Source organism: Capsella rubella, unplaced genomic scaffold (genome assembly GCF_000375325.1).
Source record: "Capsella rubella cultivar Monte Gargano unplaced genomic scaffold, Caprub1_0 scaffold_5, whole genome shotgun sequence".
Lineage (NCBI taxonomy): Eukaryota > Viridiplantae > Streptophyta > Magnoliopsida > Brassicales > Brassicaceae > Capsella > Capsella rubella.
The window spans coordinates 6,011,918-6,039,538 of NW_006238919.1; the positions used below are offsets into that span (position 1 = coordinate 6,011,918).

At 32.8% G+C, this 27,621-nt stretch overlaps 3 protein-coding genes and 2 long non-coding RNA genes across 16 annotated transcripts in view; 2 read left to right on the forward strand and 3 right to left on the reverse strand.

Annotated features, from left to right (window-relative positions):
• Window positions 1-1,187: 1,187 nt before the first annotated feature.
• On the reverse strand, window positions 1,188-3,017 carry LOC111830515. Of its 2 annotated transcripts, XR_002833931.1 has the most exons (5): window positions 2,625-3,017; window positions 2,452-2,510; window positions 2,125-2,178; window positions 1,878-1,984; window positions 1,188-1,793 (listed from the first exon to the last, which is right to left on the reverse strand). It is a non-coding gene; the product is annotated as an uncharacterized LOC111830515 (long non-coding RNA). The 2 variants fall into 2 exon arrangements; XR_002833930.1 differs by lacking the exon at window positions 2,452-2,510 and having other exon boundaries at window positions 2,625-3,009.
• A 188-nt stretch (window positions 3,018-3,205) lies between these two features.
• On the reverse strand, window positions 3,206-7,238 carry LOC111830514. Of its 10 annotated transcripts, XR_002833924.1 has the most exons (11): window positions 7,007-7,237; window positions 6,834-6,892; window positions 6,496-6,682; window positions 6,302-6,355; window positions 6,053-6,163; window positions 4,899-5,969; window positions 4,715-4,807; window positions 4,542-4,567; window positions 4,212-4,265; window positions 3,965-4,072; window positions 3,206-3,893 (listed from the first exon to the last, which is right to left on the reverse strand). It is a non-coding gene; the product is annotated as an uncharacterized LOC111830514 (long non-coding RNA). The 10 variants fall into 10 exon arrangements; XR_002833929.1 differs by lacking the exon at window positions 4,542-4,567 and having other exon boundaries at window positions 3,965-4,265; window positions 4,899-5,734; window positions 5,820-5,969; window positions 7,007-7,238; XR_002833928.1 differs by lacking the exon at window positions 4,542-4,567 and having other exon boundaries at window positions 3,965-4,265; window positions 4,899-5,745; window positions 5,820-5,969; window positions 7,007-7,238.
• A 345-nt stretch (window positions 7,239-7,583) lies between these two features.
• Window positions 7,584-10,678, reverse strand: LOC17885059. Of its 2 annotated transcripts, none has more exons than XM_006290307.2 (4): window positions 10,465-10,678; window positions 10,006-10,217; window positions 8,391-8,652; window positions 7,584-8,042 (listed from the first exon to the last, which is right to left on the reverse strand). In XM_006290307.2, exons 1-4 carry the CDS (start codon window positions 10,612-10,614, stop codon window positions 7,683-7,685), a joined length of 984 nt encoding a protein of 327 aa, XP_006290369.1. In that variant the 5' UTR covers window positions 10,615-10,678; the 3' UTR covers window positions 7,584-7,682. The 2 variants fall into 2 exon arrangements, with proteins under 2 accessions (XP_006290369.1, XP_023638747.1); XM_023782979.1 differs by having other exon boundaries at window positions 7,586-8,042; window positions 10,006-10,229; window positions 10,465-10,559.
• Window positions 10,679-13,768: 3,090 nt separating this feature from the next.
• Window positions 13,769-19,805, forward strand: LOC17886320 (protein HIRA). Its single transcript, XM_023782719.1, is given in 11 exon segments — window positions 13,769-14,191; window positions 14,772-15,047; window positions 15,149-15,400; window positions 15,662-16,053; window positions 16,312-17,311; window positions 17,750-17,964; window positions 18,063-18,151; window positions 18,281-18,521; window positions 18,609-18,731; window positions 19,017-19,131; window positions 19,206-19,805. Coding segments are annotated over 11 exon segments (3,171 nt in total). The 5' UTR covers window positions 13,769-14,083; the 3' UTR covers window positions 19,566-19,805.
• A 4,387-nt stretch (window positions 19,806-24,192) lies between these two features.
• Window positions 24,193-27,621, forward strand: part of LOC17885630 (fatty acyl-CoA reductase 3) — a 4,255-nt gene continuing 826 nt past the window's right edge. Inside the window, exons 1-8 of the mRNA XM_006290412.2 lie at window positions 24,193-24,283; window positions 25,268-25,371; window positions 25,787-25,992; window positions 26,438-26,538; window positions 26,794-26,986; window positions 27,079-27,240; window positions 27,324-27,405; window positions 27,513-27,621. The exon at window positions 27,513-27,621 is cut by the window's right edge and continues 182 nt beyond it. Coding sequence (XP_006290474.2) covers window positions 24,193-24,283; window positions 25,268-25,371; window positions 25,787-25,992; window positions 26,438-26,538; window positions 26,794-26,986; window positions 27,079-27,240; window positions 27,324-27,405; window positions 27,513-27,621 — 1,048 coding nt within the window. The remainder of the gene's footprint in view (window positions 24,284-25,267; window positions 25,372-25,786; window positions 25,993-26,437; window positions 26,539-26,793; window positions 26,987-27,078; window positions 27,241-27,323; window positions 27,406-27,512) is intronic.

Below are 27,621 nucleotides of genomic sequence, written 5' to 3' on the forward strand. Positions count from 1 at the left end.
ATATACGTTTTCATAAAGCTACAACTATTTATATACTATAAATATACTATAGATAAAGACACAACTATATATACTATAAATATAAATGTGTCTGTACATAGAAATTTTGTATACGAATAAGTCGGGTTGGGGAATTTATTATAGTGACTTTTGGTTCCAATTGGTAACATGTGTTTATTAAAATTGAGTTATAATAGATATTACAATTTGATGTAGTTTGTAGTAAAAATTATATAGTAAAACTGTAGATATATAATGTCTTGAGTACTGTTAAAATATGATTTGATTAATTTTATCATGACAGTTAATGGGTAAGATTTTGCTGTAGATGTTTTAGTATATGTACTATTTAATTAAATTCAATTTTTTAACACTAAGTAAATCTTATTTTAAAATTGAAATTAGTGAATAAATTTAAGAAGAAGTTTTAAGAATAATAATATTAACTTAAGAAAAGTTTACTAACAAATGTAACTTTGTTGTATTTGAGAAACTTTTATTTCATGCATTACTAAATTATATTTTATATAGATTAGAGACTCTTGTATAGTATTCACTATACACCAATGCACATGCTTTTATACAGTTTTACAAGGTCTTTAGAAGATTTTACAATGTATTTATAAGATTTTATAAGGTATTTTTTTTTAACTTTTCATACACGTATAAATGTAGTTTGAGTATATCTCAGATATGTTGGAGTATTTTTATAATATTTTAGGAAAAAGACATTTTTAAAAAGTTGTATTGGAAATAAGCATTTTGAAATTCATCGAAAGAATAATTAATTAAAATTTTTCATTAGTTCAAATAGTGAGATGTTAGTTTTTTAAAAGAAAAAATCAGCTCATACGTTATAAACTTTTAATTATTTCACTTATATTCGCCATAAATTGCGATTACTTTTTTCCTAAAATTAAGCCTTGATTCAATCATTTTCGCCCGTTACTTTATATTAAAAAAATTCAAACAAAACAAAAAATGACCTAATTGAAATAATAATATTTTATTTCTTGTAATCTAGTAGTTTAGTTTGTAACGTCTAAGAGAAGCATTGAATTTTTAAACAAGTTGGGTATTAGGTTAGGAATAGTAAATAGAGCCGTTTCGTTGACTAGAAAATTATCATATATAACCTCATCAAAATCCATTAACACTTAGTCATTATAATGACTTTGGAACTGAAATGGCCATACAAAATTATCTTTTCTTGTAGTGGTAAAGATGTATGTCAAAAATACAAAGATTTTACATATACAAATTCAACTTTTTTGTTAATCAAAATAAATGAATCAAGAAACAATGATGAATAAAATAGAAATCATGACTTACTCCCTGTCTCAACGATCAATTTTTTTGGTCTGTATAATGGTAGATCTTCTCCTAAAAGAAGTGATTTTAAAATTGCCTCGCATACTCTATCGTAGTGTATGAACAAGTGACCACCTTTAGGGACCTCATGGTTTATAATCCATGGTAGTTGGTGGCACAAACATCTTTACAGTTGAAAGACATCACTTTGTCTTCATAACCTTTCCTTATTTGAATAGAAGAAGAGCTCTTTTCGGGTCCAGATGGAAACAAGCAGGTAGGTCGGCCGGCCCAAAGTCCTAGTCGCCGAAGGCCACCAAAACATCGCTTCACAGACCTATCCACTCCACCTCTAGCAGAAGTTCAAAGCATATCTCAAGAAAATACAACACTACACAGAACACTTAACAGCTCCTAAAATAACAACCTCCATGCAAGGAAGAACTGATAGCAAATTTTCTTCCCATGAAGGTACAACAAACCTAACAAGATAAACTAGATTTAAGAGGAGAACAAGTATAATTCCCTGTATGAAGTGAGAGATTGTTATAATAGACAGAAAGTACCTAAAAAGGATCTCACAGGTCAGGTTATCCACTTCGAAGTTCACTTAGCAAAGATCTCTCCACGACAATCACCATAGCAAGGAGAGAACCAACTTTGTGTAAAATCTCTAGTGGAGGGAAAAAAAATACATCTCATGAGGCAACTCATCTAGAGAACTCTGATTCTTATAGAACCTGCATATCACTCCTAGAGAGAAATATCCTTTTTAATGATATTTATACTCTCACCACCCTCCTGATTACATACCTTTTAACACTATAATCATTTATGTAGAAGATGTATCCTCTCCTCCATTTATACCTTCAAAAGATCAAGTAGTGGGTGAGTTAAGGGAAGTGACGGTCCAATACAAAACATGTGTTGAGAGAGGAAGAGGTAGACGACCTATATTAAAACCTAACCCTAGACCTCCTTGAGATTAGTGGGAGCCAAATCTTAAAAAAAGAAACCTCATTGTTGGTCTCTAAAGAGAATTTATGGACCAATCTCATATAGGTAAGGGAAGGCAACTTCAGGACCAAGCAAGCAAAAGCCTTCCAAAGGAAAATCTTAGTCTATTGGGGAAGGGTCTACCTTAAGAAGTGACACTTCTTCCTAAGCTGGTACAAACAAACTTAAAATATATGTAGTTCCTGCAATATAGTTCCAACTCCTTAAGAATAGTGAGCTGGAACTGTTGTGGTTTGGGGGACTCCATGAAAGTCTAGAGATTCAATAAATTTATAAGAACTTTTTCCGTGACTTACTGTTTTTCTTGAGAGGCTTTAGTGGATGAAATATGCCTCTAATCATCTAGTTCCTCCTCTTTCACCAGGAGCTACAGGTTTGGCCCTTTTTTTTTTTTCTAGAAACATCATATTGTAGAGGAAATTATCAAGTCCTGCAAAAACTTTATTGATAAGAGTAAAAGAAAACGGTAGAAATGTTTTCTCCACCTTCTGATATGGGGACCCTGAAAAGGCAAAAATAATTTAGGCAAAGCAAAAAAAAACAGCTAATACGTTATAAACTTTTAATTATTTCACTTGTATTCGCCATAAATTGCAATTACTTTTTCCTAAAATTAAGCCTCGATTTAATCATCTTCGGCCGTTACTTTATATATATAAAAATTCAAGTAGAGCCAAAAGTAACCTAATTTAATATATATATATATATATATATTGTAATCAAGTAGCTATTGTAACGTCTAAGAGAAGTGTTGAATTCTAAACAAGTTGGGTATTAGATTTGGAATAGTAAATAGACTAGATTTGTTTACTAGGAAATTATAAAAGATCATATATCAACATATCAAAATCCATTAAAAATTAGTCATGACGATAAATTTAGGAGAAATATGGCCATATGAATTACCTTTTCTTGTAGTAGTAAAAAATGACAAAAATACAAATAATTTACAAATACAATTTCAATTGTTGTAATTAAAATCAATGACGAATAAATTAGAAATCATGACTTACTCTCTGCCTCAACGATCGCATTTTTGTCTGTACATTGGTAGATCTCTCCTAAAAGAAGTTATTTTAAAATTGCTTCGCATACTCTATCGTAGTGTATGATCAAGTGACTACCTTTAGGGACCTCATGGTTTCTAATACATGGTAGTTGGTGGCACAAATATCCTTACAACTGAAACGACATCACTTTGTCTTCATAACCTTTCCATATTTGGATAGAAGAAGAGCTCTTTTCGGGTCCAGATGGAAACAAGTCAGGTAGGTCGGCCGGCTCAAAGTCCCAGTCGCCGAAGGCCACCAGAAAACCGCTTCTCACCATCGCAAAGTAAGACAACAACTTATAGAATTAATGAAATATATCAAAAAAACTTTGAGAATATAGTAATATCTTACCAGACCTAGCCACTCCACCTCTCGCAGAAGTTCAAAGGAAATCATAAGAAACTACAACACTCCACATAACACTTCACAACTCCTAAAATAACCTCCTCCTTGCAAGGAAGAACTGTTAGCAAATTTTCTTCCCATGAAGTTACAACAAACCTGGAAAGGAAACTGGATTTAATAGGAGGATAAGTAAAATTCCCTGTATGAAGCTAGAGATTGTTATAATAGACGGGAAGTACCTAAAATGGATCTCACAGGTCAGGTTATCCACCTCGGAGTTCACTTAGCAAAGAAATCTCCACCCACAGTCACCATAGCAAGGAGAGAACCAAATTTGTGTAGAATCTCTAGTGGAGGGAAAAAACTCCATCTCATGAGGCAACTCATCTAGAGAACTCTGATTCTTATAGAACGTGCATACCTCTCCTAGAGAGAAATATCCTTTTTAATGATATTTATACTCTCACCAGCCTCCTGATTACATACCTTTTAACACTATAATCATTTATGTAGAAGATTTATCCTCTCCTCCATTTATACCTTCAAAAGATCAAGTAGTGGGTGAGTTAAGGGAAGTGACGGTCCAATACAAAACATGTGTTGAGAGAGGAAGAGGTAGACGCCCTATATTAAAACCTAACCCCTAGACCTCCTTGAGATTAGTGGGAGCCAAATCTTTAAAAAAAAGAAACCTCATTGTTGGTCTCTAAAGAGAATTTATGGACCAATATCATATAGGTAAGGGAAGGCAACTTCAGGACCAAGCAAGCAAAAGCCTTCCAAAGGAAAATCTTAGTCTATTGGGGAATAGTCTACCTTAAGAAGTGACACTTCTTCCTAAGCTGCTACAGACAAACATAAAATACCTTTAGTTACTGCAATCTAGTTCCAACTCCTTAAGAATAGTGCGCTGGAACTGTTGTGGTTTGGGGGACTCCATAAAAGTTTAGAGATTAAATAAATTCACAAGAATTTTTTCCCTGACTTACTGTTTTTCTTGAGAGGCTTTAGTGGATGAAATATGCCTCTAATCATCTAGTTCCTCCTCTTTCACCAGGAGCTACAGGTTTGGCCCTTTTTTTCTAGAAACATCATATTGAAGAGGAAATTATCAAATCCTGCAAAAACTTTATTGATAAGAGTAAAAGCAAAAGGTAGAAATGTTTTCTCCACCTTCCAATATGGGGACCCTGAAAAGGCAAAAATAATTTAGACAAAGCCAAAAAAACAGCTAATACGTTATAAACTTTTAATTATTTCACTTGTATTCGCCATAAATTGCAATTGATTTTTCCTAAAATTAAGCCTCGATTTAATCATCTTCGGCCGTTACTTTATATATATAAAAAAATTCAAGTAGAGCCAAAGTGACCTAATTCAAAATATATTGTAATCAAGTAGCTATTGTAACGTCTAAGAGAAGCGTTGAATTTCTAAACAAGTTGGGTATTAGGTTTGGAATAGTAAATATACTAGATTTTTTTACTAGGAAATTATAAAAGATCATATATCAACATATCAAAATCCATTAAAAATTAGTCATGACGATAAATTTAGGAGAAATATGGCCATATGAATTACCTTTTCTTGTAGTGGTAAAAAATGACGAAAATACAAATAATTTACAAATACAATTTCAATTGTTGTAATAAAAATCAATGAATCAAGAAACAATGACGAATAAGTTAGAAATCATGACTTATTCTCTATCTGAACAATCGCATTTTGTTGTCTGTACATTGGTAGATCTCTCCTAAAAGAAGTTATTTTAAAATTGCTTCGCATACTCTATCGTAGTGTATGATCAAGTCACTACCTTTAGGGACCTCATGGTTTCTAATACATGGTAGTTGGTGGCACAAATATCCTTACAACTGAAACGACATCACTCTGTCTTCATAACCTTTCCATATTTGAATAGAAGAAGAGCCCTTTTCGGGTCCAGATGGAAACAAGTCAGGTAGGTCGGCCGGCTCAAAGTCCCAGTCGCCGAAGGCCACCAAAAACCGCTTCTCACCATCTCAAAGTAAGACAACAATTTATAGAATTGATGAAATATATCAAAAAAGCTTTAAGAATATAGTAATATCTTACCAGACCTAGCCACTCCACCTCTCGCAGAAGTTCAAAGGAAATCTCAAGAAACTACAACACTCCACATAACACTTCACAACTCCTAAAATAACCTCCCCCTTGCAAGGAAGAACTGTCAGCAAATTTTCTTACCATGAAGTTACAACAAACCTAGAAAGGAAACTGGATTTAAGAGGAGGACAAGTATAATTCCCTGTATGAAGTGAGAGATTGTTATAATAGATGGGAAGTACCTAAAAAGGATCCCACAGGTCAGGTTATCCACCTCGGAGTTTGCTTAGCAAAGAACTCTCCACCCACAGTCACCATAGCAAGAGAGAACCAACTTTGTGTACGTAGAATCTCTAGTGGAGAGAAGAAACTCCATCTCATGAGGAAACTCATCTAGAGAACTCTGATTCTTATAGAACATGCATACTTCTCCTACAGAGAAATATCTTTTTAATGATATTTCTACTCTCACCAGCCTCTTGATTACATACCTTTTAACACTATAATCATTTATGTAGAAGGTGTATCCTCTCCTCCATTTATACCTTCAAAAGATCAAGTAATGGGTGAGTTAAGGGAAGTGACGGTCCAATACAAAACATGTGTTGATCCCACAGAAAGTGGAGCAAGAAGGTAAGGAGTAATCTAAGAGGATGCAAACAATCTTATGTCTCATATGGCTAACCTGATAATTATTGATGCGGCAACAGATTCGACCCCAAATCTTTCTCCATTTGAACTCCTCCATGCTGGAAAACCAAACTCCCCTAGGCATAACCCTCAATGATGTCTTCCCCTCTCAGGTAGTAGCTAAAGTTGTTAAGAGAGGAAGATGTAGTTCGCCTCTATCAAAACCTAACCCATAGACCTCCCTGAGATTAGTGGGAGCAAAGTCTCAGAACAGAAACCTCATTGTTGGTCTCTACAGAAAATTTATGGACCAACCCATCTAGGTAAGGGAAGGCAACCGAGCAAGCAAAAGCCTTCCAAAGGAAAATCTTAGTCAATTGGGGAATGGCCTACCTGAAGAGCTTGCACTTCTTCCCATGCTGCTACAAACAAACCTAACATATCTTTAATTCCTGCAATATAGTTCCAACTCCTTAAAAATAGTGAGTTTGAACTGTTGTGGTTGGGGACCTCCATGACAGTTCAGAGATTGAAAGATATTCACAAGAAGATTTTCCCTGACTTACTATTCTTTATAGAGACAAATAATACATAATTTTTTTCTTGAGAAGCTTTAGAGGATGAGATATGCATCTAATCATCTGGTTATTCCTCTTTCACCAGGAGCTCTCTTGCATGTTTGGCCCTTTGTAGAAACATCATATTGAAGAGGAAGTTATCAACTCCATCAAAAGATTTTTTTTCTCCACATTCCTATATGGGAAACTTGAAAGGCAAAAAAAAAATCAGGTAAAGCAAAAAAAAATTCAGCTAATACGTTATATACTTTTAAATATTTCACTTGTATTCGCCATAAATTGCAATTACTTTTTCCCCAAATTAAGCCTCGATTTACTCATCTTCGGCCGTTACTTTATATATAAAAAATCAAGTAAAGCCAAAAGTGACCTAATTCAAAAAAAATATTATTACTTTATGTCTAAAAGAAGCATTAAATTTCTAAATAAGTTGGGTATTAGGTTTGAAATACAATTACAGAAAATTATAAAAGATCATAAATCAACATATTAAAATCCATTAAAGATTAGTCATGACGATAAATTTAGGACAAATATGGCCATATGAATTACCTTTTCTTTTAGTGGATAAAAATGACAAAAATACAAATATTTTACAAATAAAATTTCAATTGTTGTCAATCAAAATCAATGAATCAAGCAACAAGGACAAATAAATTAGAAGTCATGACTTAGTCCCTGTCTCAACGATCACATTTTTTGGTCTGTACATTGGTAGATCTTCTCCTAAAAGAAGTGATTTTAAAATCGCGTCGCAAACTCCATCGTAGTGCACAATCAGGTGACCTCCTTTTGGGACCTCATGATACCTAATCCATGGTAATTGGCGGCACAAACATCTTTGCAGCTGAAACGGCATCACTTTGTCTTCATAACCTTGCCATATTTGAACAGAAGAAGAGCTCTTTTTGGGTCCATATGGAAACAGCTCGGGTATGTCAGCCGGGTCAAAGTCCCAGTCCCCGAAGGCCACCAAAAAATCGCTTCTCAACGTGTCAAAAACGCCGCGCTCTCGTAGCTTCTCCTGTGTACAAATGTGGATTATATCCAAGATATTATTAGTAAATTTGACTAAGCACAATCCTCGTCTGGAGATATAAAATTCTAAACTAATGTTAAGACTTTGTAATTTAACATTGTAAATATTTATGTTTGATAATTTGGTCTCCTAATTTTATTGGTTGTAATATATATTGTTTTGACAATTTAGTCTCTTATTTTATTGACATATTGCTTTGATAATTTGGTCTCCTTAATTAAGTTATGGATAATATTGGGTGTATATGTGATGATGATCTAAAAGTAAGACAAAATAGTTTATAGAATTAGTAAAATATGTGAAACAAAGCTTCAAGAAAAGGATAATATTAACCTTAGTGAGCATTGGGAAGCCTTTGGTGTGCTTGAGGACTTCAATGTCTTGGTCATTGAAGTAAACAGGATTTTTCTCTAGCATCGAAGTTGTAGAGAACATGTTCTGAGTCATTAACCAATGTAGAAGTCTTGGAAAATACTTAGCGATCCAAAGTGACCATTTCGCCACTTCTCTTCTGTAGTCTTTTGGCATCAGACTCTTTGGAATCGACGGCCATCTATAGTTCACTACCGGAGCCACCATCGCCACTCCTGCTAGCCTGTTCAGTTTCATATATTTTTGAAAATTTCATAATTGTAATTTGAGAATACTATATATAAGAAACACATAATTTTTTCGGATTTGTAATTTTTGCATTCCTGTTTTTATCAAATTTATTTGATAACAGCATAATGTGGATCAATGGGTTCGAATTCGAGAAACTACAAGACTCTTAAGGTCTAAATAATATAATGTACTTCCAAAATCAAGTCTTATGATTATAGATTTAAATCTAAAAAAGTTTGTCCCTAATATGATTTTTTCCACACATTAATTAAAAATTCACTACTTGATTGGTAGCCGAATTAAATAATTAAAAGGCAAAGTTTACATAATAAATTTGAGAAATTAAGCCTAGTATGATCACTACAAGAAAACATGTTGATATCCTACGAAAATTCCTACAAAACAAATGGTAGGAAAATTATCCTACGAAATAACTTCGCATTTATGACGAAAACGCAAAAGGGTAGGAAAAAGGAAGTACATTTAACTACGAGAAATAGTGTCAGAAAGTGTAAGGAATATTTCCTACCAATTTCTTTTAAAAAGTAGTTTCGTAGGAAATGGTGAAGGAAACGGAAAGGAATGTGGAAGGAAACAACGCGGAGAGAATTTGGTAGGATTTTTTCCTACGAAATGCCTTCAATGGAGAAGTGAAAGGAAACGTCGTAGGAAATTAGTAGATATATCGAGAGAACTCATTTCGTAGGAAATTAGAAGGAAACAATAATTTGTAATTATTTCGTTTGTAACCTTCTAAACACAAAATAGATATTTATTATTTCCAATAAATAAGTTTGTAACTAAACACAAAATAGATATTTATAATTTGTTTATAAAGTACTAATTTGTATCATATTTTTTATTGGGCCTATAATTATAATTGTTTATAAACTTTATATTGTATCATTTGTATAAGAAGATAAAAAATAATTTATATCATATTTGTTTTAAAAATTTACTTTGTTTATTGGAGGGACAGATTTTCTACGAATACAAAATTGTAGGATTTTCTTATGAATATTGTAAGAATGTTTCTACCAATTTCTTACTATAGGTTAATCTTAGGTTCTTAGAAAAATTGTAGGTTATATTCAACCGAACAAAACTGAACAGCTAGTCGAGTAAAGCTATATTGTTATGAGCTTTTTGTCGGAAAGATTAAAACCCAAATGATCCCACAATATGAATTTTGAACATGTTAATTCTCTGACAATCTTGTCCAATCTAAATCTTGAAAGAACTATTTTTTACAACATGTGTCTTGGCTTTATTATCCTGACTTTTATAAAAAACACTATAATGAGTTAATTTAATTTATTGAGTCAGTATATTAGTTTTGTTTTACCTTTGTGGAATGTGTTTAAGACAACTCCAAACAGTGTATGATCCCATTGAGATTCCAATCAAATAAAACTTGGATCCAATCTTTAACCGATCAGCCAGTTCTTCAACATCATAGGCTTCACTCTTCAACGAACGTTTCGGATTCGGGTCGCTTTCTCCATAACCAGCTCGATCGTATAGCACAAAGTATATCCCAATTTCATTCACAAGCTCCTGAGATTATAACTAAAACAAGTCTCATTACTCTTCAACTTCAACCAATGATCTCTAATAAAATCTAACTTAATTTTCCTACTTTTTTCAGACACTCCACATTAAAGATTACGATGAAAAAAAAAAAAAACATAAGTGGTCTCAAGAAGTCAGTTTCTTGGATCTTGTAATGGACTGGGATCTGAAGATTTGACAAAAAAAAAGATATTTGAAACAAGAGGGTCAAGAATAAAGGATAAGTGTATACTTGTGAGGCATTGAAGTTCATATCTTTGGAGCTACCAAATCCATGAACAAGAACGATGGTGAACTTGGCATCATCTTTAGGGACACCTCTTTCCTTGTAAGCCAAGTATCTACCATCGCGAAGTTTGATCCTTCCTTGAGGATCCTCCATTGCTGTTGTTGACCTGGTGAAGAAGAGAAACGATTAAAGAGAAGAACATGTGAAGCACTTAGGACTAGGGGGGAAAGGTAGATCTAGCTGGAATTATTTAGTAGAATCATTATTGTATATATAAACTGTTGAATAAGTACTATTTTATTTTATATAGTCAAGATTTGGGTTTCTCTTATTGGTTTGAATTGATTAGGAACTTTTAAATAGAATAAGGGATCATTGGAATATTCGTAGGTGCTTTGTAGGATGATTGAGCGAGGGGGCCAAAGAAATAAAGGACAATATACAGAAATGTTTGATAAAATTTAAAATGTATAAGTAATGCTAACTTTGTATACCTATTCACTCATCTTCATATTTTCATCTGTCTAGAACTGTTTAGTGTTGCTTTGGTCATATATTTGTATAATAAGTTTAAATAAAATAATAAAGGAAAAAAGCGACTAAATAATCATATACTGAGTTTTGATACAACTAAAAACACGGTGAAAATTTAACAACACGAAATAATATTTGTCGATAAATTATTCATTTTGACCATTTTTGTAGTAAAAGTACGAATATACGTAAAATTACATATTTACAATATATTTTTTGAAAGTCCAACCCGTAACTTAATTTATTTCGTAAAAAACTTTATTCGTAACTCGCTTTATCATTATAATTGTGATTTCAACAAAATACCCGTGAATTATCTAAAATTTACATAGTTTGATATATAATATATTTTATCAATAAAAAGTATGTCTCCAAATTACATTTATGTCTTCAAAAAATATTTCAATACTTTAAATTCTAAAAGTTTTATATATTTGAACCTTTTATTTATAATATTTTGAAACTATTTGAAATTTTAAATATGCTCATGTAACAATGGTTTTAATATAGGTCATACTTATAATGATTTTAAACCATTGTCCAAAATATTTTATCGAGTGTAGTTGAGTATTATATGTCCCTTTTGAAAAATTCAAATTGCACATATGCAAAAAAAAGTTAAATTTTTATTAAATATTTATATTATATAGTATAATATCATAAATTAAAAATAATATCAAATAAAAGTGAAAGAAGAATAATATTTTTTAAATAGATTGTATTAAATTAGTTAGAGAAATATTAGTAAATCCTATAATTAATTATGGAAATAATACAATACTAAAATTAGATTTGGAAAGTATCCGGTGTATGTATCCAAACCCATTAATCTATCCAACTTTAAAAGATCCAATTACAAATTTTGGGTAATTTTTTAAAATTGACCCGACCCGAAAGCACTTTTTGTACTTCTCTTTTACTAATATAGGGATATACAGAAATGTTTGATAAAATTTTTAAAATGTAAAGTTTTGCTAACTTTGTATACCTATTCACTCATCTTCATATTTTTCATCTGTCTAGTACTGTTTAGTGTTGCTTTGGCCGATTTTATAAATAATGGTGGGGTAAGAAAAACTGTAAGAAAGAGTGTAAGAAATTAGTGCTCCATTTTGGGTATTATCATTGCAATTCGCTTAATTAGGCAAATCCAACCTGAAGCTTCAGTATCAACCGAGAACATTAGTTTTTTTTTAAGTATAAATTCATAGCTGTAGAGTAGTAGTTAATTTAATTAACTCCATACCCTTTTCACTTTACAAATGCCAATTTCAAAATAAAGTCTTCCAAAATAAAATATTATATATTATGTTTGTAGATAAACAATATAATTTTTTTTTCCCTAGGTTTAAAAGTACTAGGAGCCAGCCATGCATCAAGGGTGGAATATCCAATTTTAATGTGCACATCTTTTACACTAAATATTGTTTTTTTTTTCTTACTAACATCATCGCTATTACATTTCCGATGTTTGTTTGCTTTCGACCATCTTCTAAATAAAGAAGTAGTAAAAGATCGTATGAGCTTCCACAGACAGTTAATAATCTTTTTATTAGTAGAACGACCTTGGTGAGACTATGAAACTTGTGAGTTCAAGTTTTCTTTGAATTCATTGATTGAATATTTTAGGGATTTACTATAATTTGTCTTTGTAATTTAAGTTGTTTATTGAAATAATGTATCTTGGGTTTTGATTAATAGCTCATCTCGTTTTTAGACAAAGATATTTTAGGTAATCATAAAAATTAACATGATCAATATGTTTATTAGTTTATGATTAAAATGTGGCTTTTATTCATGTTTAATTGTGATATATTTGACTTAACAGTTTAAAAAAATTTATCGATTATAAAAAATATTGAATGAATAATTAATACGTAAAATAACAAAATAAATGGGTGAAAAATGTTGAATAATTTAGGTAAAAAACCTTTTATTATTTTGGGTGGAAATTGTGGTCTTTTTGGATGTAAATAGGTCCAACTCAAGATAGTTTGAAGTGTGAATCTTTAGTCAATTCTAAAAAGATAATCTTGTAAAGAGGTCCATTTTTTTTAAAAAGATTAAAATTACACCGAAAAGATTAAAATAGTTTTAGATTTAAAAACCTTAAAAATAAATAGGCCCAAATATTCAAAATTTCCACACTTGAATTAGGCCCAAATATTTTTAAAATAGGTCCAAGTATTAAAAAGTCTCACAAGCCCCAAAGAAAAAAAATCTGAAAATTGTCTTAAAGCCCTTAATTATATGATCATGATACTCGAGGACTACATGGTCGTGGTAGTGAATTCAAGAAAATTGTTGACCAGCCAAGATCACCTGAGCTAGATGCTCAAAGTATGTGTGGCCGTGAACAATGATGCATAAGAGAACATGGCACATTATAGTAAATGTCAAGCATTGTCTATGAGCATGAGACTATATGATTGGACAAACTATGCAACCACCACCAATATGGTCACAAGGAGCATCGTCCGTTTCGTTTTCTTAGTGAACCAATCACCTAAATCAAGCAATGAAGCCAATTTGCAACAAGATACTCAAGTCATTTAGCTAAAACAACCTACATTGGGAATTGCATTTACCACTAATCATCATTAAAAGACTTTTAAACACTTAAACAAAACATTGTAATTTGTATTTCAAGATTCAAAACTTATTATTAATCGAGAATCTTACAAAGAAGTCGAAGAGCTCTTTTTCTCACAAAGGTAGGGTTTTTATTCTCTTACTCATATCAAGTTTTTTTATACACAAACACAAAACTCTTGTCTTCTGTTACATTTATCCCCAATTTGGTTTAGGGTTTTTTCAACTTCGTCTCTGCTCTAACCACGAAAAATTAGGGTTTTTTTTAAAAAAGACAAAATTTTTACCGGTTGAGAGAAGGAAAAATTAACCTCGGATTTGACTTCATTCTCTAGTCGTAGCTTTTTGGGTTTTTGGTTTCGTCTATGAATTCGTGTTTGGAACTGTTGAGTTCTTAGTAAACTTCCTCAGAGCTTTGTTAATGGGTTTTGTGATCTCAATGGGGGTTTTGTTTTTCTAAAGTTTCGATTTTTTTGATAGTTTGAATTGAGAAGAGATGATTGCGGAGAAACCCGTTTGGGTTAAACATGAAGGGTTACAGATATTTTCCATTGATGTTCAGCCTAATGGTGAAAGGTTTGCTACAGGCGGTGGTGACCACAAGGTGTTTAATTTCTCCTCTTCTTCTTCTTTTTCTTCTATTGCTTATGTTGATGAGTTTGGTTGATGTTGATCTTTAGCTTGTTTGAATTGAATTTGAAATTGGGGTTTAATGCAATGGTGCAACCAGTTGAAGTACTTGATTTATGAGTATGTTGATGGTTCTGTAACTGCTTAGTATGTACATGTGCAGTTTCTTGGATCTTTGTTTCTTGTTTGGATTTAGTTCTGCTTTCTTTGAGATTTTAGAATGTCTGTCTATTCAGTAGTATGAATTGTGGTTGTAAGCTGTGGTTTGTTATGCCAGTGCTTGTGTTCCTCTTGTTTTTATCAAAATTGTAGGCTTTGTATCATTTGGACCATGTCAGTGACATAGGTCTGTTTATCCTTTTAATTCATTGACTGGAACAGGGGAAGTTAGGAACTGGTTTCTAAGCTGTTAAGATATGGGATGAAGGGATGAATCTGTTGGATACTCAAAACTGTTTTTGCTTTCATGGTTGTAGTGAGTGAATAGATAGCTGAACCTTTCTCTTATTTGTGCTTAGTAGTTTTAGTAATTGTAGTCTGTAATATGTATATAGGTCCGTATATGGAACATGAAGTCTGTTGACAAGGATTTGCAAAACATAGATACAAAGGAGAGGCTTCTTGCAACTCTTCGTGACCACTTTGGGTCAGTCAATTGTGTTAGGTGGGCTAAGAACAGTAGGTATGTGGCATCTGGTTCTGATGATCAAGTGATTCAAATTCATGAGAGGAAGCCTGGTTCAGGCACCACTGAGTTTGGTAGTGGAGAAGCCCCCGATGTTGAGAACTGGAAAGCTGTAATGACATTAAGGGGCCACACTGCCGATGTGGTAAACGCCATTTTGCTTTTCTTTATCATCTTGAGTGGTAGTTTCAATGGTTATGGTTATGTAATAACTGAGGTATTTATTTCTAACTATCCTTAAAGTAGGTGGATCTTAATTGGTCTCCAGATGATTCTATGCTGGCTAGTGGGAGTCTGGACAACACAATCCATATATGGAATATGCGCACTGGTATGTGCACTACTGTTCTCAGGGGTCACTTGAGCTTGGTTAAAGGTGTAACCTGGGATCCAATCGGGTCTTTTATTGCTAGCCAATCAGATGACAAAACTGTGATAATATGGCGAACAAGTGACTGGGGCATGGCTCACAAAACAGATGGTCACTGGGCAAAATCGGTATGTAATATTTGTTCTCGCAATTCTGTTTTGTATTTACATAAAAGAAATGATAGTAGAAAGAATTTGATTAGTGATTCTCTTTTATCTGAAAGTTACTGCTATTGCTTCCTGCTATGTTATGTTGTATTTTCTCAAAAGAAAATTATATAAAGAGTTCTATAGTGATTCCGTTTCTGAAATTTATTACAATTGCTTCCCTGTTCTCTTAGGACGTTTACTGCTAATAGGATCTGCTAATATATATATTTTATTTTCTAGCTTGGATCCACATTTTTTAGGCGACTTGCGTGGTCCCCTTGTGGCCACTTCCTTACTACCACTCATGGGTTTCAGAAGCCGAAGCATTCTGCTCCTGTGTTAGAAAGAGGGGAATGGTCCGTAGCATATGACTTCCTAGGTCACAGTGCTCCAATCATTGTTGTTAAGTTCAATAATTCGATGTTCAAAAGAACCCACTTAGGTACCCAGGAAACTAAACGAGTTGGGTGGAGCAATGGAACATCAAAGTCAGGGGAAAAAGATTTGCAGTCATACAATGTTATTGCAATTGGGAGTCAAGACCGTACCATAACCGTATGGACAACTGGAAGTGCGCGTCCTCTTTTCGTCGCGAAGCATTTCTTTGGCCAAAGTGTTGTGGATCTATCATGGTAAGTTTTTCCCTTTTTTGGCCACAAATCTGCATATCTAGTGATTTCATGATTTGCAGTTATGTCTTCTTAAAGGGGTTTTGTTTGTGTCTCAAAAGTGCATTTATTTTTCCATATATTGGTTTCGTATGTAGTCAATTCAGATTTCGTATAATAAATCCTTGACTTCTTTTCTAGGGCCACAATTAATCTTCTAAAACATAAAAGAAGAGGAAAGTTTATTACTTTAAATCTTATATTTTATCTTCGGAATTACAGGAGTCCTGACGGATATTCACTTTTCGCATGTTCCTTGGATGGAACAGTGGCGATGATTCACTTTGACCCAAAAGAATTAGGCGTCAGGCTAACCGATCCTGAACTCGATGAATTGAAGAAAGGTCGATATGGAGATGTCAGAGGCCGGCAAGCAAACTTAGTTGAGACCCCAGCCCAGTTATTACTTGAAACAGCCTTGACAAAGCAAACAGGTAGTAAGAGGATGGCATCGGATGTTCAACAAAATCAGGTGACAGTAAAACCATCTGCTAATGTTGAGACTACTGCAAAGAGGCGTAAATCGCTAATCGATGATCGGAATAAGACAGCAGAGGCTACTACTGGTGACACATTAAATAAAGCATCTATCTTAAATAGGGTATCCAGTCCTGTGAATCAAAAAGTGTATAGAAGGCCTGATGGAAGAAAGAGGATTATTCCTGAAGCTGTTGGAATTCCCCAACAGGAGAATAATATCGCGATTAATGGACAATCCCATAATTTTCTGCCTGCAATCACTGCTGCTCCTGGGACAGGAGATTGTGGAGATTTTCCTGTGGGGATTGGCAATAGGGATTCATCTGTGAAAGAAATAGTGTGCAGGAATCCTGATCTTAAAGAGCGTTCAAGGATTACAGCTCGTGCTACCATAACTGAGGGCCTTGTGATTGAGAAGGTTCCTGGAACCTCTGGTAAAGATGGAGTTTTAAATGTTGAGCAATCTGTAGGTATAAAAGAATCTTCTAGCACAGATCTGCTAATAAGGGTATTTGATTGGAAAGAAGGGGAAGCTGCACCACCTGTTTGCTTAGAAGCTTTTCCAAGGGAGCATGCTTTGGACACTGTTGGTGCAGTAAGTACATCTATGGTCAAGGAAACTGAAATTACTTGCAAAAAATCAGGTGAAACTCTTTGGTCTGATCGGATTATGGGGAGAGTCACTGTTTTGGCCGGAAATCCAAATTTTTGGGCTGTTGGATGCGAAGACGGAAGCCTCCAGGTTAGAATAATATTTTTGCTACATTGATTTGAAGTCTTTGTGTGCCATTTTATATTTTACAAAGAAACTCTGTCAATAGAGTAGCCATGATTCATGGTGCTTTCCGCTTTTGGCATTTGGTATCGTTGATATCATTCCTATTAAAACACCCTCAATTACTATATTGGATTTGATAGCATCAATCCTTCTTGATGTTGATATTCTAACATATGTTTCCTCCACCTATTTAATTCTATCAGAGTCACTGAACTTTACACCAATTGTAATATTTCTGTTAGGACTTATCTTCTTAGGAAATGCGTAGTTCAGGATCTGAGGCTTTGAGTGTATTAAACTCTTGGTGAAGGAATTTCTCTGGGACATATATAAACCTGAATGTCACGTGGTTCTCAGAATAATATGTGATAACATGTGTACTCTCTTTTTTTCTTTCTGAAGGTGTACACTAAGTGTGGAAGGCGTGCGATGCCTACAATGATGATGGGGTCTGCTGCAACATTTATTGATTGCGACGATAGCTGGAAATTGTTGCTTGTAACAAGCAAAGGCTCTCTATATGTATGGGATCTATTCAATAGAAAATGTGTTCTCCATGACTCTCTATCTTCTTTGGTCTCTTCTGATGTCAATTTATCTTCCACAGTAAAAGGTATGCTCCAATACTTGAATACATTGCTGGCTCTATATCGTCTAAAACTTATGTCTTAAGGCCCAATGTTATATTTTGAAACGGACTGGATGGGCAATCCAGTCAAAAGAATGAAAACTGGTATTACCAATTTTATCTTGTGGGTGACTTAGTAGTGGAGATACTAACTTGGTTTTTGAATGATGTGTTATGTCTTATAGTAGTTAGGAGATAGCGCTGTTATTGGTTTGGGCTGTTAAACTTACCTAGTGGAATCTTAAAACGAATTTAACCTTGTGTGTTGCGACAAGCTCTGCTGATACATTGTTACGATTATGCAGGAACTATCAAAGTGATATCTGTGAAATTATCCAAATCTGGTTCACCACTTGTAGTTCTAGCCACACGTCATGCATACCTCTTTGATACGAGTCTAATGTGCTGGCTAAGAGTGGCTGATGACTGCTTCCCGGCCTCAAATTTCAGTAGCTCCTGGAATTTGGGCTCAGCTCCATGCGGCGAGCTTGCTGGTTTGCAGGTTGATGTCAGAAAGTACATGGCTAGAAAGCCGGGGTGGAACAGGTTGGGCTTGTCTTCCATTCCTTCAATGTTGGCCCTGAGATGGACCACCTATTCCAAGTCCTGAAAGAAGCTTATTTCATTTTACAGGATAACTGATGATGGAATGCAAACACGTGCACATTTGGAAACTCAACTTGCATCTTCTCTTGCACTTGAGTCTCCTAATGAATACCGCCAGTGTCTCCTCGCCTATGTGAGGTTTCTAGCAAGGTCTGTGCCCTTTTCTCATATAAAACCTTTCAGTTCGAATTTGAATACATTTCAGTAATAAGGATTAAGTCTATCATTTGCGAAACTCATCCAGCTAGAGGGATCTTTGGAGATTTATTTGCTTTGTGTGGCTTAAACATTTTATACCAAGGAGAAAATATATTCTCAGTTTCAGACTCTGTTTCGTTCTTTCTCTTGACAATAAAGTTCTATGGGGTTACTTTAATTTGTGATTTTCAACTCTATCATATTCCACCTACTTAAAGTCTGTGTCTTGTTCTGCAGAGAGGCAGACGAGTCCAGACTAAGAGAAGTCTGCGAGAGCTTTCTTGGACCTCCAACTGGTATGGCTGAAGCAGCATCTTCAGACAAAAACTTGTCTTGGGATCCTTATGTTCTGGTAAATACTTTCTCTTGATCAAAGTCTAACAAATTTTCAAATCACAATACTCCAAGACTTGCTTTACTTTCCAGGGGGTGAAGAAGCATAAACTTTTGAGAAACGATATTCTCCCTGCAATGGCGTCAAACAGAAAAGTGCAGCGGCTACTAAATGAGTTTATGGATCTCTTATCTGAATATGAAGATGCAGAACCAGCAGATCCTGGCCCTAAGGGCTCGACACCTACGATGAACTGTGGTGGAGTCCCATCTTCATTGGATAAAATAGGCTCTGATCCTCCAGCCTTGACAGCTACTACTCCTATGACAACAGACAATGACAAACTAGTTTCTCTGGGAAATTCAGCGGCTTTGGAGATAAGTGCGTGTGAGAAACCAGGTTCTGAAGACCGGGATAGACAAGACCAGAACTCAAAAGACTCGGGTTCTTGAACTTGTTCCCTCAATGTTTCTTTTGTATATCAAGCTCAGAGAGCTGTGTAAAGGTTCTCAGTTAGGCGTCGTTAAAGATTTGAGAACAGAGAAAAATGATGAGACGTAACAGACTGAGTCTCTCAAGTTAGCTATAGAGTGACCCTGTTTAGTATATCCCATTATAAGTGAGATGGTTTTTGTTTTAGTTTTCTTTCAAAATTAACAATATTTTGTATCAATCTATTTTTGTTTCTTTTTCTTTTTGGTTAAAGTTTTGCCATTCTAACCTCACCATACACTAAAGTCTTAGTCAAATGTCAAGAAACAAGAAAAAGAAATGTAATGTTGGCCAAAGTTCCAAAGCTTCTTGTGTCTCGTCAGGTATCTCAGTTTATGAGAAAGAGAACATAAGATACAAGGTTCATGATTGTGTTTGGCGAGCCTGGATCAATCAGTCCTTGGATGGACTGATCATCGTTTGATTCGATCAATTCAAAGCACATAATTCAGTAGCTAGTATCGCGACGAAACAACGAGCATTCAGTGACGGGGTCTCAGATCCCGATCAGTCTTGTATTTCAACTTAAACGTGAACAAAAATCAAAAATTTTTGATTATCATTGTCGACTTCTTTCGATTTGTTGTTAAGAACATAGTTGTTTGTTTGCTTTTTTTTGTCTCCCACCTTTTTATTAGTGTCACAAACATATTATTCGATGCCAAAGAATAAGTTAAACTAGGCAAAGAGGACGACTTGGGGAGATTGGATATCATATACATTGCTTGGTGTATGCTCCAGATGCAAATTGCTTATAACGAGCAAGACACCATGTAATATCCATATTAGAAAGTTATGGGAATTATTAAAGACAATGTTTTCGGAAATGACTTCCGAAATTATTATTGTTATTTTTTTTTAATAACTAATAAGAAGTTTTGGATCAAAGTCTATACATTCTTCTTGTTGAAAATCCGAAATGTTATATTATTTCGTCCCAAAAACAATTGTCGTCCCAAGAACGATTGTCATATGATTTGGCTGGTCATATGATAGTTGGATAGGTTTTTGAAACTGTATTAAAAAAACGATAAAATTTGGTAAATAAAATATATTTGTTGAAGAAAATTTAAAAAAACATGCGAATGTAAAAAAAGACCACAAATCGAAATTTATAAGATATTTTATGTTTGTTTTAGTTTAAGTCACCATCCAACTAGTTGGGAATGCAACAAATATAAATTTCTTTGCCAACTATACCAACTTCCTTCAAAACAGGCTCTTAATTATGCAAACAACTTCCATCACAAATGAAAAAGAAAACACTAGTTACGTTTCAACTACCCATCAATTATAAATTTATATTGTGACATTTCTTTGAATTCCATAGTTATTTTTAGAATATGATGTAAGCGCGTTCTTATCATTTGAAAGAGCTTTTGAAACATGTTCTCGAATTAGAAAACTTCCAAAATATCATTATGTCATATATTTCTATATGTGCACAATTTATTTTAAATGTTTTCGTTTATATTTCATGAATTTTAAAAATATTTGTTGGACAACTTTTGAAAATATTATCGTATTGTTAACTCTTATACTATTCATTTCAATATACTGTAAGAGACGTTTACACATAATATATAGAAGTTACCTTTGGCTCAGGTGGCTAGATGTGTTTTATTTGTATGGGAGAATTTGGGTTCAAATCCAGAAGAAGAGTTGTTTTGTCTTTGTTTTTTTTTTTCGTTTACAAAATTGACTGAAACAAGGTTGTTTAATGATATTACGTGGCAGTTTAAACTTCAAACACTACATCCTAGTCAAAATTTGTTAATGGAGTAATAACGCTGATTATCGATTCGATGGATTTGAATTGTTCATGTTGAAAATTCAAATTTTAATTAAGTTTATGTGGTTATAATCACTACTTAAAGTTTTGTGTTTGAATACGATAAAGCAACTAAGTTCGTGAGGAATATATTGTTTTCCTGCCACAAATTAGCTATCAACATTCATTAGATATTCCTAACCCCTAAAACCTATATCGAGACATAAATATAAAAAAGTCAACCCAATCAGTAAAAATAATAAGTTTATACCTTAAAAAATCAACTTTTTATGTTTATGGTTTTTTGAAAAAATAAAATTTTTGTGGTATTTTTGGAAAAAAAAATTATTGTATTTTTGGAAGAAAAACTAAAAGGATGACATCTAATGGAATTTCTATAAAAAAAAATTATATGTCAATATAAAATAAGTTATAAATCAAATATTTAATTTTCCGCCAATCATAATTGTTAAGCAATGTCATCCACGATTCAGCTGCTTGTCTGGATAGAAATGAGACATGGACTGAATATGAATTAAGATTAACCAACATTTATGAATTGGGTGAAAACAATAAAATTGAGTTATGTCAAACAAAGTTCTAAAAATTGATTCAAATTGAAACTTCCAATTTTTGAAAAGACAATCATGCAAAAAAAAAAAAAAAGTTATTCATGGAGTACATTTTTTTTCAAAATGACATGATATAGATAAAAAAATATTATATGATATTCCTAATTACAATACCGAGAGTTTACATCTCTATATTAATCGAGAATGTCAATCAAAACTGTTAAAAATATTCTATTCTATTTATATTAATGTCATTATTTTAGAATTTTGTTTGTTTAGTAGAATAAAACAATACGGCTGAGCTACTACTGTGTTCATAATTGGAGTCAACAAATTATTTCTCATTTTTATCATGTTTAACTTTAATAAAAAAGAAATATGATAATATTTTCTTCTCTTATTCTGTAAAATAGTTTGATATTTTGTTTTGGCTGAATGGAAAATATACAACGTGTTAATATCAGAATCTTGTAACTATTTAGAGCTATAATATCAATTATTGAACAACAACAAAAACAGAAACTGCAATCAAAGAGGACCTACGACGAAAATAACACGTGAAGAGGACCTACGACGAAAATAACACGTGATGTCACAATATATCTTTTATTATCAACTATATATCAATGATAATGTCTACTACTTTTCTATTAAATATCTGTCGTAATGTCTTATTATTCTTTGGTTTTATGTTACTAGGATCCAGTTTTGTAATATATATATATACGTTCGAAATGATTAAATCATTTATTATACTACATATTAAAATATATATAAACTATTGATCCTATAGTGTAACTTTAAGTAAATGAGTATTTTAGATAACCCTTTTTCTCTTCTTAGATGAATAGTTTAAAAATGACACATTCACGTAATATGTAGCTAAGCCGGAACAATAGATTTTATTACACCGACTACGATGTTTTGGCATGTATCTTTGACACCACAACCATATAAATCTACTAGTCCATCATCATCATCATCATTGAATGGTCATCTATCGCATATGATATGTAATCGTACGTCAAATGGTCTTTGTATCATACATGTCCAAGCTTTCTAAGTGCTCTTGTAACCCAACCTAGAAGTTTGAAGTGCATTGCTAATTTTTAGCTCTACGCATTACTAATTTAACAATAGTTATTTACTTCTTCAACGAATCTCTAATTCAATGGCTGATCGATCACTAGTAACATAAGTCAAGAACTTATTTTATATTCTAGTACCACGTCTTAATTACTTTTATTTATTTGAGCTCCAATGTCTGAAAATATTCATATTATTTTAGAGCTATTTATCATAGAATGGTAAACAAGGATTAGTAAAATACACTCTCTATGCTTGCTAAGATAGTTATGACTAAATATATATATACGAAGACAGTTTTAAAGCGGATTGTCTATTTCAATCTTGTAAATTATTATTCTCCAAATTTTTAAATTTGTAAACTCATTTTTATCCTATTAGATAACCAACTATGAAAAAATCTTTTAATTAACGCAAAAAAAAAAAAATACGAAGAGAGGGTTTTTGTTTTTAATTTCTTAGCAGATTAGATCTTACAAATTACGTACGAGTAAGCTATAAAAATAATGTATAACCACGAAGTAGTTGTGGATGACTACAAAACGTCGATTTGTTCTTTAAGAGGAAGAATAAATATGCATTTAATAACCCATTTTTTGTAGTTGAACGTCGACCATTTCTTTAAGTGGAAAGATTTTAGTAACCCCAACGTTTGTACTTGTTAGATTTATTATCTATCACAAAAAAAAAAAAACACGTTTGTACATTTTAGTTTTATTGGTGTATAGTATTAGTAACTAAGAGTTTGAATATCAAAATTATTAATGTTATATGTCACCCTTGAAGTTAAAAAATGTAGTATAAATACGATATCGTATATGTTAAGTTTCCTTTAGGTTAGACTTTCTAGTATAAATACAAATCTTTGTATACGTCTAAGTATTAATACAAGAAATCATTTCTATACGTTTAAGATTTCTTGATAAGTATATACATATCAACCACAAATAATATTTTGTTTTTTTTTTTCTTTTTTTGTTTGGATGTTGTAGAGTGAAACTCATTACTACCCATCGCTGTTAACATTTTCATCCTTTTATGTTATAATGTACTGTCGGTGCGGACAAGTAGTGTTTGCCTTTATAAAGCCAATTAGAAATCTTGAACTCTCCACAGAGATTTTTGTTGTTGTACTAACTAGATTTGTCCACACACGATATGTCGACTGAGAAGGAGGTCGTGAGTGTTCTTCAGTATCTTGACAACAAAACTATTTTGGTGATCGGAGCTGCCGGGTTCTTAGGAAAGAGTACTGATCTCTCTCTCCCTCTTTTTTTCTTTCTTTCTTTTTAATATATTAGCAAGAATGCTTTAAAGTTTCGTGTCTAATTAGTAGTTGCAATTAATGGGTACCTTGGAAATATTTTATTTTCATATAATGTGTTTCAAAAAATATATTCATTGATCATACTAGTAGTGAATTCATCAGGTTTTTTGAAGGTTCTAAAAATTTTAAGATTGCGAAGCCAAACCCGAATTCTAATATTAAAAATATATATAGTTCAAGTTTAAAAGTTTAGAAATAAAGCAAATCTTAATAAATCAATCCAAGCCCTAGTTCTAAACTAATTCTCTCAGAAGCATTTTTAAATGACAAAACAATACAATCTTAATAAAGCAAATTGAATGCAAAAAAATGGGTTGGTTCTTATAATACTCGTAATTATAAACCCATGAACAGGTTAGTATTCACAGTAAAGTCTACTCTCAAATAGTAAGTACAGTATAACTATAATGTTATAGTTCTAAAATAAATCATATGAGCTAATTACGAGTAGATTGGTCTAGCTACAATGTAGGTATTCATTATCAACCTGTCCACAGATAAATGTTGTGGGGTATATTTAACATAACTTTTGCGAGTCATTTAAAATGTGACTATAACATGTACACTATACCATTTACGATCCAAAAATAACTGATCTGGCAAAAATTTATGGATAATAAGGACATTAAAAGCTTATATAGGATATTTTCTTTGGTAAATCTTACGCTTAAGATCTTCCTATTTACATAGCATATAAAGATACGAATATCCCATGCATGCAAGTATTTGTGGACCATTGTATTTGTTATGTATGGACGTACGAATGTGTCATTGTAGTGATCGAGTTACGTTACTCTTGTAATATAGATTTATATTTCCGATTTTATGTGTGTACATTATAAATATATATTTTACAAAATTAGATATTGTTAGTTATAAATAGTTGTTATGTTAACTTGTATGCAGTTTTTGTGGAGAAGATACTACGGGTTGCACCAAAGGTGAGGAAATTGTATCTTCTTCTAAGAGCATCAGGGGAAAAATCTGCTTCTGAAAGGTTCAACGACGAGGTTCGTATCATTTTCTTATTGATCGAAGAGTCACACATCACAGGACCATATAGTAATTAAGAATTTGCCCTCTTAGTCGAGGCAATAGATAATAATTACATATTTATGTTTCCTACAATAATACTTTTTTTTCTTTTCTTTTTATATAGACCACAAGGCCCATAACTATATATCGAGTGCCAAGAACCTCGACTTATCATAAATTTGGGTTTAAGAACTGTCCAACTGATAAACAAAGGCAGAGTCTACATCATAATTATATATTTAAGAATTGTTTTTGTCTTACTAATACATTAATTATATTGATAAAGACAAATTTTGATTAATTAATGGCATAGTATTTCAAATTTTAAATTCAACTTACCATAATTAAAATATTTTTTTTCCTATGAATTGTTCCACATGTTGTCTATAGATTTTGGGAAAGGACCTGTTCAAGGTAGTGAAGGAACAATATGGATCAAATCTAAATGATATTTTGGAAAAGGTCACTATTGTCAATGGAGACATTTGTCTTGACGATATGGGTCTAAATAAGCTAGACTCTGAGTTGGAACATGAGATGGTCCAGCAATTTGATGCCATTGTTAATTTAGCTGCAACTACCAATTTCGATGAAAGGTAACTATGAAGTTATAACATTCAACTTGTTTGTTATTATTATGATACAAATTTGACTATTACAAGACTCTAATTACTAGCTAAAATGGGTTTTCAAACGCTTAGTAAGAAATTCTAAATATTATTGTGAAATCAATATAATATGTTATCAGTCTATTGAAAATTTAATAGCTACTCACAATTTTGATATTATTAAATATGGTCTCTATCATAATATATGGAGTTCAAATTCAAATCCAGTCAGTATCAAATAATTGAAAATAACATTTTTATATTTTTATCACAGATATTGTTTTAATCAAAACCTTTTTTTTAAGTAAACATCCGATCAGGAACATATAGATTGGTTTATGTCATTCATATATTTTATGTTCAGATTTAAAAATAAGCACATATGAATTTTTTTAACAGTGTCTAACTTCAAAAGTATCTTAATCAATCGCAGATATGATGTAGCACTTGGGATCAACACATTAGGTGCTGCCAATGCCCTAAACTTTGCCAAGAGATGTGCTAAAGTTAAAGTGTTTGTACATGTCTCGACAGGTATATAAGATACACAAAATTGACAAAGAATTCACGATTTATTAAATCGGAAATGAAACATATTCATTTTTTTTGCGACAATCTTTTAACGTTTATCATTTATGTCTTTTAGTGTCTACAATCGTATAGTCTTAATTCATATGTGAAGTATAAGTTAGAGATTCATTTTCGGTTAATTTATAGTAATTTTTAAAAAATAAATTCAAATCCGATAAATGATATAATAACTAAGAACATTATTATGTATATATATAGCTTACGTATGTGGTGAAAAACCGGGATTGATCAAAGAAACACCTTACCGTATGGGTGAGACGTTAAACGGAGCTACCGGCCTCGATATCAATCAAGAGAAGAAGCTGGTTAAGGAGAAACTTAGCCAGCTTCAAGCCACCGGAGCTTCCCACGAGACCATCACACAAGCCATGAAAGATTTTGGACATACAAGGTGATCCTTATTTACATTGTTCATATGTCAAAGTTGTAGTTATAACCTCATCGTTGAATAAAAATTCTAAATTTCTTCAATATATAAAATAGGGCAAAGGTTTACGGATGGCCAAACACATATGTGTTTACCAAGGCAATGGGGGAAATGATCGTTGGGGCGAATAGGGAAGATATGTCGCTCGTGATAATCCGTCCTTCGATTGTTACAAGCACCTACAAAGAACCATTCCCGGGTTGGACCGAGGGCATCAGGTAGAACAAGAAAATTAGTTTGATTGAAAATTTATTAGTCTTTTAACAACAATGAAGTGAAGTAATGACTCTTTGATGTATAGGACAATTGATAGTCTAGCTGTTGGATACGGTACAGGCAAACTCACATGCTTCCTTGGTGATCTTAATGCTGTTTCGGATGTGGTACCTATGTTCATCTTTCTATATATATGTGACTTCTTTTGTATAATATCATAGTCTCCACATAGAGAAAATTTATAAATATATGTTTGATGCATTTGATGGACCAGATACCTGCGGATATGGTTGTTAATACAATCCTAGTATCAATGGCTGCTCAGGCTGCTAGAGAGAAAGAGACCATATATCATGTGAGTTCTTCAATGAGAAATCCATTCA

What these genes read in the sequence shown, in the direction of transcription:
- LOC17885059 (XM_006290307.2), bottom strand. Translation starts at nt 10,614, where the DNA reads ATGGAGGATCCTCAAGGAAGGATCAAACTTCGCGATGGTAGATACTTG. An exon ending in CTTAAACACATTCCACAAAG is followed by an intron (nt 8,653 to 10,005) that starts GTAAAACAAAAC and finishes GAAACTGAACAG; the next exon opens with GCTAGCAGGAGTGGCGATGG. An exon ending in GCTTCCCAATGCTCACTAAG is followed by an intron (nt 8,043 to 8,390) that starts GTTAATATTATC and finishes ATTTGTACACAG; the next exon opens with GAGAAGCTACGAGAGCGCGG.